At 44.0% G+C, this 18,970-nt stretch overlaps 1 protein-coding gene across 1 annotated transcript in view; it reads left to right on the top strand.

Moving 5' to 3' along the window:
* The window catches only part of DENND11 (DENN domain containing 11), a 51,076-nt gene that overhangs the window by 21,460 nt on the left and 10,646 nt on the right, over window positions 1–18,970 (top strand). Inside the window, exons 4-8 of the mRNA XM_032761963.2 lie at window positions 8,561–8,714; window positions 16,074–16,212; window positions 17,180–17,311; window positions 17,444–17,594; window positions 18,260–18,328. Coding sequence (XP_032617854.1) covers window positions 8,561–8,714; window positions 16,074–16,212; window positions 17,180–17,311; window positions 17,444–17,594; window positions 18,260–18,328 — 645 coding nt within the window. The remainder of the gene's footprint in view (window positions 1–8,560; window positions 8,715–16,073; window positions 16,213–17,179; window positions 17,312–17,443; window positions 17,595–18,259; window positions 18,329–18,970) is intronic.

The raw sequence follows: 18,970 nt of genomic DNA, 5'->3' as shown, positions 1-18,970 counted from the left end.
CAAAATCCAAAAATTTTAAGGTGGTATTATATTAGATAGTGTCCTGGCTAAAAGGCAAGAACAGAGGCCCAAAATTACTGTGGCCTGATTAAGATAAAAGATTATTGCTCATGTCATAGCGTAGAGGTAGGCAAGTGGTCAAGTTGGGTAGCCTGCTCTGTTCCATACAATTCTTCAGGGACCCACATTCATCTCTTGTTATTCCACCATATCCTAAGAATGGTTTTGTATTGTAAGGTGCTCTTTCCCAAATGTTAAAAGCTGCTCACTACTATTATCTTTGCATTTCAGCCCATAGGGAAGAAGGAAACACTAGAATTTACATGTCTCACTTCTCATATTCCATTGTCAAGTTCTCAATCACAGAGACACACCCAACAGCAAAGTAGACTGGGAGGCATCACTACTAGGTGGGTGACCCTGTGACCAGTTAGAACTCTGGGGCATTGGTTACAAACAGGAAGAAGGGAAGACTTTGAGAAAAAGCAGCTTCTGCTTCAGTTTGCCCCTCTGGCCACTCAGGTATCCATGTATACTCTTCTTCCCACTTGTAGAGGCCATTCCTCCCACCCCAAAGGAGACATCATAGAGTCTCACTCAGTTCATGCTTCCAGTCTAAAATCTAGGATTTCTCTGTGGTGTGCAGTAGTCCTTTACATTAGGCCAGGGCATGGTTCTTCTTACCATGAAAACTTAGAATAGACAAGTCCCTCTACTCCCTACCTCCCAAATGCAGTATAGGAGGTAAAGTAGGAACCACAATACAAGCTTCTGTTTGGAAAAGGGAAGAATGAGAAATACAGATGGTCACTAGTTCATAACAACAGTGAAATTCTGCTGAGCAGGAATTGCAGAGTCAGTATGCTGTTGGCTCAACTTTGGTTCTGTTGTGTAGAATCCCTTGTCCATTTTCCTCCATGGCACTTGACTTTGTCTTCTAGAAGATTCTTTCTTCATTTTCCTCCATAACCACATCTGCAGTGGGCATTGGAGAACATGCCCTTCTTGAGGCTGTACAGCTTTAGCACATCTTTCCTGCTGGTATAGATTTGGAGGTCTAGTGGTTCCTTAGGGGGTCAAGAAGTCACAGGCTTTTATAAGCCAAGCATGTGGCAATACATGTCCCTCAAAAACTAAATTGACTTCTGGTTTGTTTGCTTCCAGTCAGTTCCACGTAAAAGTATCCATGGCCAAAGATCTTCTTGGGTCATGGTTTTTAATTAGCAGACTAGATTATAGTTACTGGCCTCTCTTTTTGGCCCTTCTCTTTCTCCCTCATTTTCATAATGACTTCCTTGAGGTGATTCCCTAAATCTGATCTTTGTAAATAAGCTGACTCCCTTGTCTGCCCACGAATACTAAACTGGAGACTTTCATAGACGCCCTGAGAGAGACTCCTGTCTCCTGCTTTTGGGGTACAGTAGCATTGGCTTTTCTAGCCCTGTGGGGTCCTAAATTGTTGGAATCTCAATGGATTTATATTGCCAAATTTAGAACACATGACCCTTAGTAGGCTGTATTTTATTCCATTTTTCCTTGCAAACCAGCCAGTTCTTGTTTGTTTTTATCTTATGCTTATAGTAGCTCACTAAAAGCATACAAGGGGCAGTCAACACACACCAGCATTGTATTTCCAACTGCTTCCCGTAAAGCTACAAATTCAGATGACACAGGGTCTCCCAAGTTATTGAAGTTTTAGCATATGTTTTGCTACAGGTGTAACAAGGGTTGCCAGCTTTCTAGTCTGCAATATCTATTTTCTCACCACCCTCCCCTTCCAGCAACAAAACCAGTGTCTCTCTATGGTTTTTGATACTGTAGTAACTCATTTCCAGGTATCGTTTTTGGCTTTTAGAGTATAGGCTATGTTGCTGTAATGAAGAAGAGACCCCCAATACAGTGACACAGTAAGATAGAATTACAGCTTTTCCAGCATGGCAGTTGTAGTAGTTCATTGTGGGTAGGTGGTTCTGTTCCACTGGTCATTCTTGGACCTGAGTCATTCAGTCTTACATTATGTCATTTTCTGGAGTGTTGTCCTCATCCACATGGTAGAAGCTGTCTCCCCATTACATTGTCATTTTCCAGCATGTAGAAAGAGGGAAAGACCTTGACTCCATGGAATGTGAGCAGAGGTGGTGTGTTCAACTTCCGAGATCTGGAATTTGAGGGATCTGGAAGTTGAACACACCACCTCTGCTCATATTCCATTGACCAGTTCTTGGTTACTAGGCACACGTAGTAGCAAGGGAATCTGGGAAATGTGGCCTTTAGCTGGGTGTCCATGTGTCCATCTAAAATTTGGAAGGTTCTATTACTAAAGGAAGAAGAGTGTGGCAGACTACCACTCACATAAAGTGAAAAATCTTCACCCAGTTCCCATATCTATTCAAATAATCTCAGTAATCACAATTCATTTCTCATGTATCATCCCAAAGTGTGTGTGTGTGTATATATATACACAAATACAAATGTATATTCTTACTGTCTCCCTTTTCTTGCAAAAGATAGCATGTTATTCGTGTTGTTTTGCACCTAGCCTTTTTCATTCAACAGTATGAAAGATCTCATATCAGTACGTTGAGAGTTTCTTCCTTGTTTTCAGCTGTGTCATATGCCTTCTATAGAATTATAGCATTTATCAAGTTCATTATTAATAGACATTTGGTTTTTTCCAGTCCATTTCCTGCTACAAATGATGCTGTATTGAATATCATGCATTTCACACGTGAGGGGTATATCTGTATATTAAATTTTCAGAAATGAAATTAATGGCTCAAAGGATATATGTATATGTAATTTTAATAGATTCTGTCAAATTGCTTCCCATAGAGGTTGTGCCATTTGCATGCCCAGTAGTAATGCAAGAGAATGCCTGTTTCATCTCAACATTGCCAAGACAAAATGAAAGTTTGAACATTCTAACCTGATGGATAAAAGAACAGTACATCAGTATAGTTTTAATTTGTATTTTTCTTATAAGTGAGGTTAAGCACCTTTATATATGTTTGAGTCATTTGTATTTCCTTTTCTGTGAACCATTTCTAGCCTTTGCTACATTTTGTTGTTTACCTTTTCTTACTAATTTCTTTCCCTTTTTTTTTTTTTTTAAAAAGAGTTTCGCTCTTGTTTCCCAGGCTGGAGTGCAATGGTGTGATCTCAGCTCATCACAACCTCCGCCTCCTGGGTTCAAGCAATTCTCCTGCCTCAGCCTCCAGAGTAGCTGGGTTTATACGCATGTGTCACCACGCCTGGCTAATTCTGTATTTTTAGTGGAGATGGGGTTTCTCCATGTTGGTCCGAGTGGTCTCTAACTCCTGACCTTGGGTGATCTACCCACCTCAACCTCCCAAAGTGCTGGGATTACAGGCATGAGCCACCATGTCCTGCCTTTTCTTATTAATTTCTAGGAGTTTGTACAATAGGGAAATTTTTTCTTTGTTGTATAAATTGAAAATATTTTACCACTTTATCATTTGTCTTTTAACATTACCTTCTTGTCATGTAGGTGTTTTTCTTTGAATTCATCTTTTTATGGCTTCTAGATTTTGAGTCATAGCTAGAAAGGTTTTGCAGCTTGGTGATTAAAGAGGGCTATAGGTAACATAAGAGAAGAGACTTGTATGACAGAGTATGAGGAAAAGAAAGAAGCACAGTTAGATAAGCTTAGGTCTAGGTTAGGATAATACTTGAATACAGCAGCAACTTTTACATAAATTCACTAGTCTTCATTTCTGCAACACTTAATCTGTGTTTTATATTTCTTCTGACTTCTGATGTTCCAAACCTATTTACTTGTATTTCAGCTACAACTTTTGCCCTCAGTATCTCTCTAAAGAGTCTTTTTAAAGATTATTTCTTAATCAGAAGATATTGGAGAACTGTTTCATAATTTAAAAAATTAGAGGGAAGAGGGACTGTTATTGAATAAAGGGACCTACAACTCATAACCACATTTTACCTTGCTCCGATCTCAATTCAAACAAACCAACCATAAAATAGCATTTGGGGGACAGTGGCTGTATTTTGAATGTGGACTGGATATTTATATTAAGGCATTATTATTGTTAAATGAGATAATGGCATGGTGATTACGTGTTACATTAAACAGACTTTATCAGTTAGAGATGCCTTACAAAGCACTTATCAGTGAAATGTTATGAGGTGGGATTTTGTTTAAGACATTCTAGGAAAGAAGTGGTGATGGTAGGGTATAGGGTATAGATATAATCATATGGATCAAATATTATTGAAGCTAGATGATAAATACATGGGGTTCATTCTCTTCTTTCTACATTTTGTGTATATGTTTGAAAATGTTCATAGTGAAAAGTTTAAAATGACTAAGTATAAAATTAATGTATAGTTATTATAGGAAACTTTAAAAAATAGAGAAAAGCTCAAAGAAAAAAATGATCTCACCAGCCAGACATATCTACTGTTAATATTTCGTTTTATACCATTCTAGTCTTTTCCCATGTGCAAATATATATTATACATACACGTTTTATTTATTTATTTTTTTTAAAAAAGGATTATTGGCCAGGTGCGGTGGCTCACGCCTGTAATCCTAGCACTTTGGGAGGCCGAGGCGGGCAGATTGCCTGAGCTCAGGAGTTCAAGACCAGCCTGAGCAACAACGGTGAAACCCCGTCTCTACTAAAATACAAAAACTTAGCTGGGCATGGCAGTGTGTGCCTATAGTCCCAGCTACTCGGGAGGCTGAGGCAGGAGAATCGCTTGAACCCGGAGGCAGAGGTTGCGGTGAGCTGAGATCGCACCACTGCACTCCAGCCTGGGCAACAGAGCGAGACTCCATCTCCAAAAGAAAAAAAAAAGGATTATTAAGGTCATTCAGTATGTAAATTTTGTAACTTGGTGTATTAACCTTTCTGTTGTATCATGAATTATGTCCTCAACATTATTGTGGTTTCACAGCATTTCAATATATAGATACATCACAATTTATTTAACTGTTTCACTGTTATTGGGCTTTTAGGGTGTTCCTTGTTTTTTTCACCACTGTGAACATCAGCATCCTTGTGACTGTTCACATCTAGAAATAGTTCTTTAGGCCTCACTCCAAGAAGGGGAATCATTGGATCAGAGGATGTATACAATGTACAATTTAATAGAAGCTGTAAGTTACCCTTCAGAAGGTGGTGCCATAGTATCCCTGCACCCGCAGTAAATGGGAGTGCTTATTTTTCTGCATTTGCAAAGCCAGGAGCTAGAAGACGATTTGTTCAGACAGATATATATATATACATATATATATATATACACACACATAAATATAAATATATATACACATATGTAAATACACACACACACACACACACACACATATACATATATATATATATATTTTTTGAGACAGAGTCTCGCTCTGTCACCCGGGCTGGATGCAATGGCGTGATCTCTCTCGGTTCACTGCAACCTCCTCCTCCTGGGTTCAAGCAATTCTCGTGCCTCAGCCTCCCGAGTAGCTGGGATATTTAGTAGAGACAGGTTTCACCATGTTGGCCAGGCTGGTCTCGAACTTCTGGCCCCAAGCAATACGCCCACCTCAGCCTCCCAAAGTGCTGGGATTACAGGCGTGAGCCACCACGCCTGGCCTGTTCAGACCAATAATTAACACACCAGAGTGATGAAGTGTAATTGTTGCACAAAGGCATCTCTGATTCTGATCGTGGATGAATTATTGCCAGTGTGGTAGGGATAGGCAGGGTCAGTTGCCCTGGGCATCTGCATGGCCACATATGGCTGTGTTTTATCAGTGAAGGAGCTGTGGGCTTAAGGAGAATCCCAGTGTCTCTGGCCCAGCAGCCTATGGCTTCAGATTAATAATATATATTGAGCTGGTTATTCTGTAGTTTTTGCAGTGTCACGGCTCTTGGACAGTTTCCACAGGTGGTTTGGCATACATTTCGGTGTGGTGGTTTCTCAATTTCTGCATTCTTGTAGGTGAGTTCACCAGGAAGGGCTCCTTTGACATCATCTTTGAAGACTAACTTATCCAGCACTCTGAGCCTTGTGTCAGTACTTTTCGGTTTTTCTTGATATTGTGGTTTGACAATCTTGTTTGTTGCAAAATCTGTAGTGTGTTTAAATTTTGAGTCTTTCATACAACAGTTGCTTAACATTCATCCAGGAACTGCCGATTTATATTTGTGTCTATGTTCAGATTCCATATTATTGCCTTGTTCTGTCCCATCTGTCAGTAATATCTGAGGCAATCAAAGGACAGAATCCTCATATTAGTTCTTTGTCTAAAGGACTCTAACTTTTGTACTGAACTTTTCTTTAGAATCGTGGTTCAAGTATATAGTTTAATGTAGTCAAACAGAAAAGACAATTGAGCAGCAAATCAGCAAACAATAAACCTAGAAAATGAAAAAATATTACCCCTGACACAGCCCCCTTTAACACAGAAAATATAGTATTAAAAATATAATAAAATGATTCTCAGTATTCTTTTTGGGGAAATTTGATCCTAATGAAACACCTTTGAATGAAAAAATATAAATTACCCTTGACACAGTCCCCTATAACACAGAAAATACAGTATTAAAATAAAATGATTCTCAGTGTTCTTTTTAGGGAAATTCCATCCTAATAACACCTTTGAACATAGTTGACTTTGTATGATTTTCTGTGAATCAGACTTTCATCAGTTTGACAAACTCCCTAAAAAGTATCTGAAATCTGCCATCTTCTCAGAATAGTCAGACACAGCTTAGACCATGGGTTTCCTGTCTAGCTCATGAACATTTGTAAAAGTGAGCTAAGTGATTATAAGCAACCTCCTCCCAACTAGTTATTTGTTATAGGAGGACTATATTTGTTACAGTAGGACTACCTCCTTGTCAAAGCTTAAAACGTATAGAAGCCCTGAAATTGGAGCTATCATCCATCTTACATTAGTAATCATTATATGAATATAGTGATGATTTTTTTCCTTTTTAAAATATAAATTTGTCTGAAGGTCTCTTGTCATCACGTTGACATAAGAGCTGTAAGTCACTCTGGAGTGGAGATAGTTGGAGAATAGAAGGCTATAGTTGGTTGATGAAAATCTTGATTCTGAACGGTTTGTGTCATAGTTTGGGGTAAGCCACTGTGGCAGTTTGCAGAGGCGGTGTGGCAGCAGGGAGTGCCTATTTTTAATCACTGCTGTTCCAGGGCCAACCATAATTAGGGATGTTTCCCTTGCTCAGTGAAGCTATATTTTGCTTTTTGTTCATTGATTGGTGGAAATTGTAGGACACTGAGAGAATAAAGATGGGCTAAGAGGGTTTTGGCGCCTTTTATTCCTCCCTCAATTAGGGCTTTTCCGGGGCTGCATAACAAAGTGCCAAAAACTGGGTGGCTTAAAACAGCAGAAACATACTGTCTCACAGTTCTAGAGGCTGGAAGCCCAAAGTCAAGGTCTCAGCAGTGTGAGTTCCCTCGGGGGCTATGAGGGAGAATCCGTTCCAGGACTCTCCCTGAGCTGCTGGTGGATGCTGGCGATCTTTGGGGTTCCTTGGCTTGTAGATGCATCATCTCAGTCTCTGTCTTCCCGTTCACCTGCTGTTTGCTGTATGTGTGTGTCTATGTGTCCAAAAGTCCCCTTTCTATATGGACAGCATTCATACTGGACCAGGGCCCACTCCAGTAACTTCATTTTAACTTGATTACCTATGTAAAGATGCTATCCAAATAAGGTCCCATTCTGAGTGAGGTGCTGGGGCCCCATCTTTTTTGTGGGGACAAAATTCAACCTATAACACCCCCATTAAATACAGTGACAAACAGTGCTCCTGCGCTCCACTGGGGGGCAGGATTCTCTACTGTTGAAATGGCCCAGGGCGTCGGTGCTGCATTCTGGGTTCTGGGGTCTGGGGTTGGCCAGCAGGGCCAGCCACAGCCAGGCTCTGCGACCCGAGCCGGTGGGGCGGGCAGAGACGAGATTCTGATGCTTTTTATTTCTTTATTATTATACTTGATGCAGAAATTATGAGCCCTGGTGACATCCAATAATAATTGTTTTCCCTTATTTGAGACATTGGGGGTAAGCTTCTCTGTATTCTTCCGTAACAACAAAGCAAGCAGGCAAGCGTGAGTTCTCTAAACAAAGAGCGGCTTTAAGCAGGGAATTTTAGGCTTCCAAGCTGGCCCTTCTCACAGGAAGCAGCCATTCTCTGGGAAGTGGCACCCAGTCTCTGGCGTACCTTGCTCAAAAACAATAGACATTAGTCATAGTCTGTTAATTCTGTCTGTTTCCCATGAGAAAAAGAATGTGTTCCATGGTGCTGTCAGGGAGTTTCAGGCCCATGTTTGAACTTTTCCTAAAGATCTTCTGTAACATCAAAGGAGGTGACCTAAGCAACCTCCAAATGGGGATCTTTGGAGTATGTCAGGGCCTTTGCCCCTGAGTGTTACAGCCCTTGAGGTGGGCGGGGGTAGGAGTGGTAGCAGAGCTGTGACCAGGGCTGTTCTCACTGTGTGTGTGTGTGTGTGTGTGTGTGTGTGTGTGTGTGTGTATGCATGCGTGTGTGTGTGTGTTTTTCTGCAGGCACCAGCTGGAGATGCCAGGACATTACTCTCATCTGGCTGCCTTCTATGAGGACAAAAAGGGAGTGCTCCATGCTGGTCCCGGCAGAGGCAGCAGCCTGCCGCCTGTCTACTGGCTGCCTTCCATCCACCGATACATGTACCCTGAGATGAAGGTGAGGATAGCCCTGCTTTTCTTACACGATACTGGATCTGTATCTGGGAATAGTAGCTGTTGATTAATTTTTAATGAATAAAAAATTTGTCTTTGGATCATAAAAAATGTCTACTTTTGATAGAACAGAGTTGCAACATAAGCATTTGGTTTGTTTAAAACATAAGGCAAGTTATCTTAAACAATATGCTTTCTAGACACTTCTGTAATCATAGTATAAAGGCGTGTGTGATAGGCCAGTTGTGAAAAGATAGATTTAATTCTGTTGATTGCTTCTGATATTTTAACACTAGACATTTGAACTAAAGATGAAGAGTCTGATGAAGAAGTATGACATTTCTTAGTTAAGACACTTTTGATGTTACTTCGTTCTGTATTTGTTCCTGAAGTACTTTGGCTTTGGTACTAGAATATGCCTGTTTACAGTTAGCAAAACACCCAGCGAAGCGTTAGGTGTTGGAAGGGTGCAAATATGACTAAGAACATGAATCTCCTCTTTCTCTTCCCTCTCTGTCCCCTGTGGTTGGTCACAGGATATTTCCATGGAAACCTAGGGCTCCCCTGGTAGAGAAATTATGCCAAAAGTCCAAGGGAGAACTCTGGGAAGATGCCTTGGGAGAGGATGCGGTCCCCGAGTATTTGGCTAGGTGGAAAGTGAGGAATGCTGATTCCAGAACCAGGAAAGGTGTGAGTGGCAGTGAGAACCATGGTCTGTCACTTTCTCAGCACCTTCTGGGAGTTATGCATTGTGCCAGCTATTTATCTGTACCTGTTGCAGCATTCTCTAAAATAAAAGTAAATGTTTTTTTTGTTTGTTTGTTTGTTTTAATCCTTGTTTTCCAGCAAAAGCAACCGAGGCTTATAAAGGGCTAGTGACTTGCTTTAGGTCTTATAGCTAATAGGAGTTAGAGCTAAGATTTAAACAGGTCTAGTGCCACAGCCAGTGCATGTTTCCTGCCCCACTTCATTGTCTTTGCAGAGATGTGGACACGGAAAAATGCAAGACAAGTTCATGGGACATGAGCAAACTAGTTTGGCTGGGATTAAATGTTTGTCAGCTGGCATGAGGGAAGTGATTGGAGAAATACTATTTCGGCTGAAATTAGCTTGTAGAGAGCCTTAAATAGTAGACCTTGGAACTTGAATCCTAATAAGTACCAATTAGGGACTTAACTGGGAAAAGAGACCGTGTGAGTATTTCAAACTAATTTAATACAGGAAATCAGTAATATAGGAGTTGGAAGGCTGAAGGAGTAGAAAAGGAATAGGTAACCTATATTTAGTAATTATAGATAATAGCCTGACCAACACCCTATATTAGTGATCTGTTGCTGTGGAAGAAATCCCCAAATTAATGGTTTAAAACACTACATATTTATTATTTCACAGCTTCTGTAAGTCAGGAATCCCAGCATGGCTTAACCAGATTCTCTATGTCATGATCTCTCATGAGATGGTATCAGCCAGGGTTAGGGGCTCATCTGAAGGTTTGGCTGGGGAGGTATCCACCTCTAAGATCATGTGGGTGTTGCCGGGATCGAATTTCTTGAGGGCTGTTTTGAACTGAAGACATCAGTACCTTGCTGGCTGTTAGTTGGGGGCTCCCCTCAGTTCTTAGCCATGTGGGTCTCTCCACTATGCAAGCTTGCTTTATCTAAGCCAGTAAGAGAGTGTACTAGCAGGATGGAAGTCAGAACCCTTTGTAACCTAATCATGGAAGTGACAGCCCTGCAATGTCACCATATTTTCTTAGAAGCAAATTACTCAAGAGCAAGAGGGGATTGCATAAGGCTGTAAATACCAAGAGGTGGGGATCACTGGGGACTATCTTAGAGGCTGCCTGCCACCCTTCCCTAGGGCTAGGGTAACAAAGCAAGAGAAGCAGAATGATCAAAACCATGGGAGCCTGCAGGAGGGGTCCCCGCACAGCCAGTACTCAGATCTCTGAGGGAGGCACTGCGCATCTATCCTGGGACCTCTCAGGAGGTGTGGCTCCACCTGTGCTGTGCATGCTAAGGAAAGCTGGAGGCTGGAGTCATAGGTATCTTCTGCTGCTGGAGAAATACTAGCTGGAGCAAGAAATGGAAGAGATTTCCTTCTGCCTTTCAATCTACAGTCCATGCTCTCCATTGAAGAACTCTAACAGGAAGCCAATTGGCGTATGAGTTTAGGAATTGTCGTTTGCAGGTTTCCCAACCCCGTGGCATAGGCTGAGAGACAATCATTAAGAAATGGTCAGAGGGCCAATAGAGGTACTCTGGGCTTGCACTGAGCTGAGTCCTGTTCTCTTCCTGTCTGCTCATAACTTAGACCCATTTTTTTCCTTCAGAGTCCAATTTCTGTTGGAATTATCTCCAGATCCACAGGGAGGTGACCAGTATCTGACCTAAATGTACTCGTATTCTTCCCCATAAGAGTCCAGGGATGAGGGACTAAGAGAGAAAAAAGAAAATGGCCCATATGTTTGAGGGCAGCTCATTAACGTAACTGTTAGACCCTAGGAGATGCAGGGAAGAGGGTACTGTCACAGTTGCGGATACAAATGTGGAGTGTCTTCTTTTTACAAAACAGTATGTCAGCACATCAAAATAAAAAACACGGCCAGGCATGGTGGCTTACGCCTGTAATCCCAGCACTTTGGGAGGCCAAGGCGGGCAGATCACTTGAGGTCAATAGTTTGAGACCAGCCTGGCCAACATGGTGAAACCCCATCTCTACTAAAAATACAAAAATTAGCCAGGCTTGGTGGTGGGCGCCTGTAATCCCACATACTCTGGAGGCTGAGGCAGGAGAACTGCTTGAACCTGGGAGGCAGAAGTTGCAGTGAGCCAACATCGCACCACTGCACTTCAACCTGGGCAAGAGTGAGACTTCTCTAAATAAATAAATAAATAAATAAATAAAACATGTGGCTTTTGTTTCAGCAATGTTACTCCTCAGGATCTATCCACCAGAATGACGTATGTGTAACAATATTTAATTCAACATTGTTCACAGTGGTAGAAAACTAGAAAGCCATAGTGAATAGTGAATTAGAGCATAAGGAGGTGACATGGAAGGACCACCAGATCTCATTTGTGTGAGAATAGCAAGGTGCAGAAAACTCATCATCCCTTGGTATCTGCAGGGCCTTGGTTCTAGGCACCCTCCCTCAGATAGCCAAATCTGCAGATGCCCAAGTCCCCATATAGTAGGGTGTAGTATGTGCATATAACCTACGCACATCCTCCCATATACAGATACTCCTCAACTTACTGTGGGGTTACACCCCCATTGTAAGTTGAAAACATTGTAAGTCAAAAGTGCATTTAATGCTGGCAATGCAGCCGATAGTCCCTGACTTACCATGGGTCCACTTAATGTGTGATTTTTCGACCTTATGATGGTGCGGAAGCAACGCGCATTCAGTAGAAGCCATAATCCCATCAAAGTCTTAAGGAGCTTCTTGACTTAACGTGGGGCTACATCCTAATAAACCCGTCATACAGTTGAAAACTTCGTAAGTTGAATCATGGTAAATCAGGGACCTTCTGTGCTTTAAATCATCTCTAGGTTACTTATAATACCTCATACAGTGGAAATGCTACACACATAGTTGTTATACCGTGTTGGTTTTTACACGTATTAAATTTTCTTATTGTTATTCTTTATTTTTCCAAATATTTTTGATCTGCATGCAGTTGGTTGAATCTGAGAGTATGGTATCAGGGGATACAGAGGTCTGGCCGACTGTACATGTGATACGATTACACTGTTGTTAAACAATCACAGTGTCTGTCTAGATAGAGACACACACACACCCAGACATAAACATGGAAAGTATTGATAGGTGTATATGAGCTTATTAAGATATGTATTCCCTGGATGAGGTAAAGTATGGGATGGGGTAGGGCAAGGCTTACATGTATAAAAAAGGCAGGGACCAGGAAAAAAAATGACAGCACTTAAAAATAGCATATATGATATAAGAATACTTGTCATGGATGGAAAATAATGTAATATATCTGTCAGTTTTTATTGAAATATAACATTTTATAGGAATAAGTTCAAAAATAGTATATATGATACAATACTTGTCATGTATGGAAAATAATATATATATATCTTTAAGCTTTTTATTGAAATATAAAACTTTATAGAAATAAGTTCAAAAATGATATGTATATAATTCAATGAATTTTTACAACATGAACACACGTATAAAGAAAAGCTTTAGTCTGGGCATGGCAGCTCATGCCTGTAATCTCAGCACTTTGGGAGGCCAAGGCAGGTGGATCATGAGATCAGGAGTTCGAAACCAGCCTAGCCAACATGGTGAAACCCCATCTCTACTAAAAATGGAAAAATTAGCCAGGCATGGTGGCATGCACCTGTAATCCCAGCTACTTGGGAGGCTGAGGCAGGATAATTGCATGAACCCAGGAGGCGGAGGTTGCAGTGAGCTGAGATAGCGCAACTGCACTCCAGCCTGGGCCACAGGGCAAGACCCCCTCTCAAAAAAAAAAAAAAAAACTTTAAAGAAGTAAGCTTTTAATGTAGGAGTCAGATATAGGACTGTTTCAGAGGGAAAAAAATAAACTGGAAAGGAAGCAGAGGGAAGAGGAAGACCTCTCTGAGAGGTCCAGATGTGGCTGCTAAATGCTCCCCTTAGGAAAATGAGGGAGTGGGAGAGGGATATAGGGGAGGGGGTTGGGCCCCAGGAGTGGAGGGCTTCCCTAGTGGCAGGCATGGGTGTATCAGAGCCTGCTATGGAGACTGAACTGACAGTGGTTAGGGAGTAAAAAGAAACTGGCGGGAAAAGAGGATGGAGTATGGACTTGAAAGGTTGGAGGGAAAACAGGAAGGTACGCACTGGAGACATCAAGAAAAGAGGCTTCTCTGTAAAAGCCACAGAGAAACAAGGCTGGAGAAAGGGAAAGAGATTTCAATGAAAGCAGGAGAAATTTCTTTTGCATGTGCAGTGAGCCTGGTAAAGTGAGGAGGTGTGAGAAGTCTCTAGAGCTGACTCTTTTAGAAGAAAGGAGGTGGCCCTGTGGGCAGTGCTTCCCTGGCGTGGGCCTGGGCACAGGACCTGAACTACTTGCAGGTCCCAAGAAGGGCCATGTTCCCTCTTACCTGCAGGCCTCTGTATGTGAACACCTTCCCTCAGATTCATCTGCTTTTGTTTGTTTGTTTGTTTTGAGACAGTCTCACATTGTCGCCCAGGCTGGAGGGCAGTGGTGTGATCTCAACTGACTGCAACCTCCGCCTCCCAGATTCAAGCGATTCTCCTGCCTCAACCTCCCGAGTAGCTGGGATTACAGGCACGCGACACCACACCCAGCTAATTTTTTGTATTTTTAGTAGAAATGGGGTTTCACCATGTTGACCAGGCTGGTCTTGAACTCCTAACCTTGTGATCCACCCACCCCAGCCTCCCAAAGTGCTGGGATTACAGGCATGAGTCACGGCGCCCGCCCTCAGATTGATCTTTATGTCGAAGCTTCAACATCACTTCCCCCAGGAAGTCTTTTCTGTCTCTCCTAGAGTGGGATCAGGCACCCTCCAATTTGCTCCACCAACCCCCATTCTTCTCCCATCATGGCTCCCGTCAGGCTATATTTTAATTGCTTGTTTACCTGTTTCTCCCACTAGTCTATAAAATATACATTGGGCAAGCCCCGCCTGGCCTCTGTGTGGTGGAAGAACAAGTTGAGAGCTTGAAGATAACCAGTGGGAAAGCTGGGAGGAACTGGGGCGTGCTTTGGCGCCCTTTCCTATCTGGTTGCTGTTAGACTTTGATGAGAAGTAGTGATTGGAGGGAAGCAACCAGTCTTGGTTACTTGGTGCCTCTCCTCCTCATGATTTGGGATGTGGTGGCAGAGGAGTAGGCATGGGTGGCAAACAGGACATGTTCAGTGCAGGGTCGCCTTTATCCTGGCGTGGGATAGGGGAATGGTATCAGTGCAGGAGTGATGCCTTAGAAAGGGGAATCCTCTCGGGGTAGTGCAGACGCAGCTTCGGAGGGCCCAGGATAGCCCTGGCTTGGACAGGCAGAGTGCAGAGGCTGCCCTGAGGCTCGGGTGTAGGTGCCCCTGAAGGCTACTAGTTGTTAAACCCTAGCACGCTGCCTGAGAGTCGGTGCCTCTCTCAGAAGTGCTCCTGCCTGCCTCCCTGATGGGTGATGAGCTCTTTCTTCTGGCACTTTGGCATGGAAATGACCTTTCACAAAGCTCACAAGGCCCAGGGTTTGAAGCCTTTCTGTTTTTCAAAGCAACAGTAGTGGCCACCCCATATTGGCTATTTTTATGTGCTATTTCATGTTTCGTCTCAGGCAGTCCTTACAACCCTACGAGGTAGGTGATGATTCCGTATTTCACAGTTAAGGATAGTGAACCGGAAACATTAGCTAACTTTCCCCAGATCTCCCTGTTAGTAAATGGCAGGGCCAGGATTGGAATTCAGCTCTTCCTGGGATCAGAGCTTATGCTCTTAACCCCTATGATACTCCTTGGCTCAGTGTTCCTAGAAGGCAATTCAGGGGTTGCCAGTTAGTGTCAGAAGGAAGAGTGGGGCCAGTCGTGGTGGCTCATGCCTGTAATCCCAGCACTTTGGGAGGCCAAGGTGGGCGAATCACTTGAGGTCAGGAGTTCAAAGCCAGCCTGGCCAACATAGTGAAACCCTGTCTGTATTAAAAATACAAAAATTAGCTGGGCATGGTGGTGCATGCCTGTAATCCCAGCTACTTGGGAGGCTGAGGTAGGAAAATCGAACCCAGGAGGTGGAGGTTGCAGTGAGCCAAGATCATGCCACAGCACTCCAACCTGGGTGACAGAGTGAGTCAGACTCCATCTCAAAAAAAGAAGGAAGAGTGGTCAGAGGTGAAGTGCAGCAGGGATTATGCCAGGGGCTCCTTCCTACCTGTGACTTCTGTAGACACCTCACTTTGCACAGTAGCAGCCCCCATAGATTTGGGATCTGACTGGGGACTGTTTGCTCATCATGTTATTACTTAACAGTGCTTAGTAATGTTTTCGAGTTGAGTTTTCTTATTGAAGCGGAATGTGTCTTCAGTGATGCTTTTATTCTGATTTTTTAAAATTTAAATTTAGCTTTGTTTCCTTTGTATTGTTCTCCTGAGTAAAATAATGATCTCTCAACTCAGACATCAGTGTATCAGGGAGCTGTTGTATTATAGAAATCCAGTTTAAAGGTAAGACTTTTAAAGTGAAAAACATCATTGTGTGTGGAAATAAGCATCCTTTAATGTATCTGTTTGGATGGACTTTAGAATTTCAGAGGGAGAGATTAGATACCTTTTGCTGTATTTCTAACAAGCTGTTCCTCACTTTCTCCTCCCTATTCCCCTCAATTTTTTCAGATCACACACCCAGCTGGCTGCATGTCTCAGTTTATAAAGTTCTTTGGAGAACAGATCCTCATCCTCTGGAAATTTGCCTTACTTCGAAAGCGCATTTTGATATTTTCTCCCCCACCTGTGGGCGTGGTGTGCTATAGAGGTAACCAGAAGCCAGAGTCAGGGGTGCTGCTTAAATCCCTGGAGCAGAAACCACTTGAGTCTTTCTGTCACTGACCAAGTTTGGAAGAGCTTGGGTCACATCCAGGGGATGGGGTTTTAAGCCCGGGAGTGACCTGATTGGCTGTGAACGCTGGTGACAATGTGGAAGATGGGTTGGATGACACATCAGTGGCCTGGCCAAAGATTAGGGCTGGATTAAAGCAGAGGAGATGCATCCTAGATGTATTTAAGAGAAACTGGACAAAACTTCTTGTCTGATTGGGTTGTAAAGGTTCTGATGTGTGTGAGGTTGCAGTGGAAGAAGAGTCAAGGATAACAAGGGTGGTGGGGCCACCAGATGGGGGACTGAGGAGGAGCCGGGGGCTGGCTTGATAAGGTTAGTGTGGGATGTGATGAGGGTGTGCTGCCTTGAGACCTTCACAGCAGGAGTGTCTGCCCACCCTGCATAGCTGGGTCGGGACGTGTGGGCGTTTGAGCTAGAGATAAAGATTTGAGGGTGGTAGATTATTTCTGCACTCATATCCGGGATGGACAGCATTACCTGAGGAAAGTACAAGTGTGGAGGGGCGTTCCAGGCACAGGAGGTGGACCAGAAAAGTGGAAGGACAGAAAGGACTGGGGAGGGACAGGCAGAAGGGGGAACCAGAAGACACAAGGGTTACAGAGGCCGGAGTTCTGACAAGGTCAAATTCTAAGCAAGAACAACTAGAGAAGAGTGAGAAATGTTTATTGGGTTTGGGAAGCACGTTGCTGACGTCACCTTGAGGGGTCAGTTTCTGCCATGGGACCCCAAAAGGCTTGCCACCTTCAGTCTCCTCAGAATGCCAGGACCACCTGGTTCTTGAAGCACCAGATAGCCTGGAGCCGAGGTGTTGAGCCGCAGGCTCCGAGGGAGGAAGGGCTGTGGAGGGCCACACCCTCCCCGCTCACCTCCTCTGTCCCCACAGTGTACTGCTGCTGCTGCTTGGCCAACGTTTCACTGCCTGGCATCGGGGGCACGATTCCTGAGTCCAAGCCTTTCTTCTACGTGAACGTGGCTGACATCGAGAGCCTGGAGGTAGAGGTGTCCTATGTGGCCTGTGAGTATGGGGCCCTCCCCTCATCTTGCCGTCAGGTCCCAGCCCTGCTCCTCCCAGACACAGGGCTCGTGGGCGCCTTGTTTCCCAGTGGGGTTGGGTGGGTTCCCACCTCTCTAACCCCGGGTTCCACAGGCACCACAGAGAAGATATTCGAGGAGAAGCGGGAGCTGTATGACGTCTATGTGGATAACCAGAATGTGAAGACACACCATGACCACCTGCAGCCGCTGCTGAAGATCAACAGTGCTGACAGGGAGAAGTACCGCCGGCTCAACGAGCAGAGGTCGCGGCAGCTAAGGGGAGAACCAGGGGCTCCACCCTCCTCAGGGCAGCTCCAGCCTGGGGGTCTCTGCCAAGCCTGTCTTCTGCCCCTTCCCTGCCACATTTCTCCCAGTCTCCATGCTGCCTGGGATGGAGATGGAAATGAAGGGAAGCCCCGCAGTGGAAGAGGCCAGGCTCCCTGTATGCTGCCCTGATAGGAGGGGAGTAGATCCACAGTGCTGGTTTCTTTCTTCTCATGGACTTTGGAATCTGTGGAAATTACCTTAGCTGCCACATGCTCTCCACGTGACCTTTAGATGTACCTGTGTGTGCGGCTTAGAAGCAGCTTGACTGAGCACCTTCATTGTGTTGGTCGCTGTATTAGAAGCTTGCTTATATGTATCTGATGCCATTCTCAATAATCTGGTGATCCTATGAAATGTTATCATCATCATCATCTCCTTCTGATAGACAACTAGGAAAGATTGTTACTTGCCTAAGATTACCAGGGGCAGAACTGGCCCTGGACCCCAGGGATTTTGAGTCCAAACCCTGTTGATCCCTTTCCTGGCTGGTGCTGCTTCCTGGGAGGAGGTGGCCCATTGAAGATGCCTGGCTGAGGCCTCACCTGTGACTGGGGTCCTGGTACCTGCACCAGAGTCTCAATGGTGATCTCCTTCCCGACAGGCAGATGCTGTTGTACTCCCAGGAAGTAGAAGAAGACTACAACCCTTGTGAAGAGGACCTCTTCGTGCTGTGAGTCCTGGGGCCGTGGGCGTGGGGCCTCTCTGAGGATCCCTTCAGCACTAACTGAGTGACCTGCATCCCTCCCATGTCACTCACTGCGGGCCAGGGATGCCCTTTATTGCTGCCAAGGGTACTTAGAGCCGGGCTCTTTACAGAGGCAAACCTGAGCCCTGAAATGCCATTAGGGGGAACCCAGAGGACTTAGGGAAGGAAGCAGGGCCCTTAAGAGAAAACAGAAGTCTTAGTATTTCTTTCCTTGTTGGGCTTTTACATCGAGGATGTCCACCGCCTGGAAGCTCTGTCTGTCCCTCGGGACTCAGGGACTTCTCATTTCCATTGCCTCCTTTGAAGAGAGTAGTTCCTTGCACTGAATATTATGGGATAATCTGAAATTTTGATTCTTGAATCAAATGAAATCTCTTTGCCCCATAGGTGCAGAAGCCAGGGCCTTTCCACCTCACAGTACTGTTTTCATTCCTAGACAGCTGGGTGAAGCAGCCTTCTGTGGCATCAACTGAATTCTCCCAGCTTCCTGTTTGGTCTTCCAGGGGTGAGGTTGTGGTTTGATGTTGAAAACTTAATGTGGACATTTCTACAAAGGTGCAGCACCTTGATTCTAATAGTGGACTTCCTAAAACCTACATCCTGTTT

The sequence above is a fragment of the Hylobates moloch genome, unplaced genomic scaffold (assembly GCF_009828535.3).
Source record: "Hylobates moloch isolate HMO894 unplaced genomic scaffold, HMol_V3 SCAFFOLD_1, whole genome shotgun sequence".
Lineage (NCBI taxonomy): Eukaryota > Metazoa > Chordata > Mammalia > Primates > Hylobatidae > Hylobates > Hylobates moloch.
This window is presented reverse-complemented; position numbering and strand designations above follow the sequence as displayed.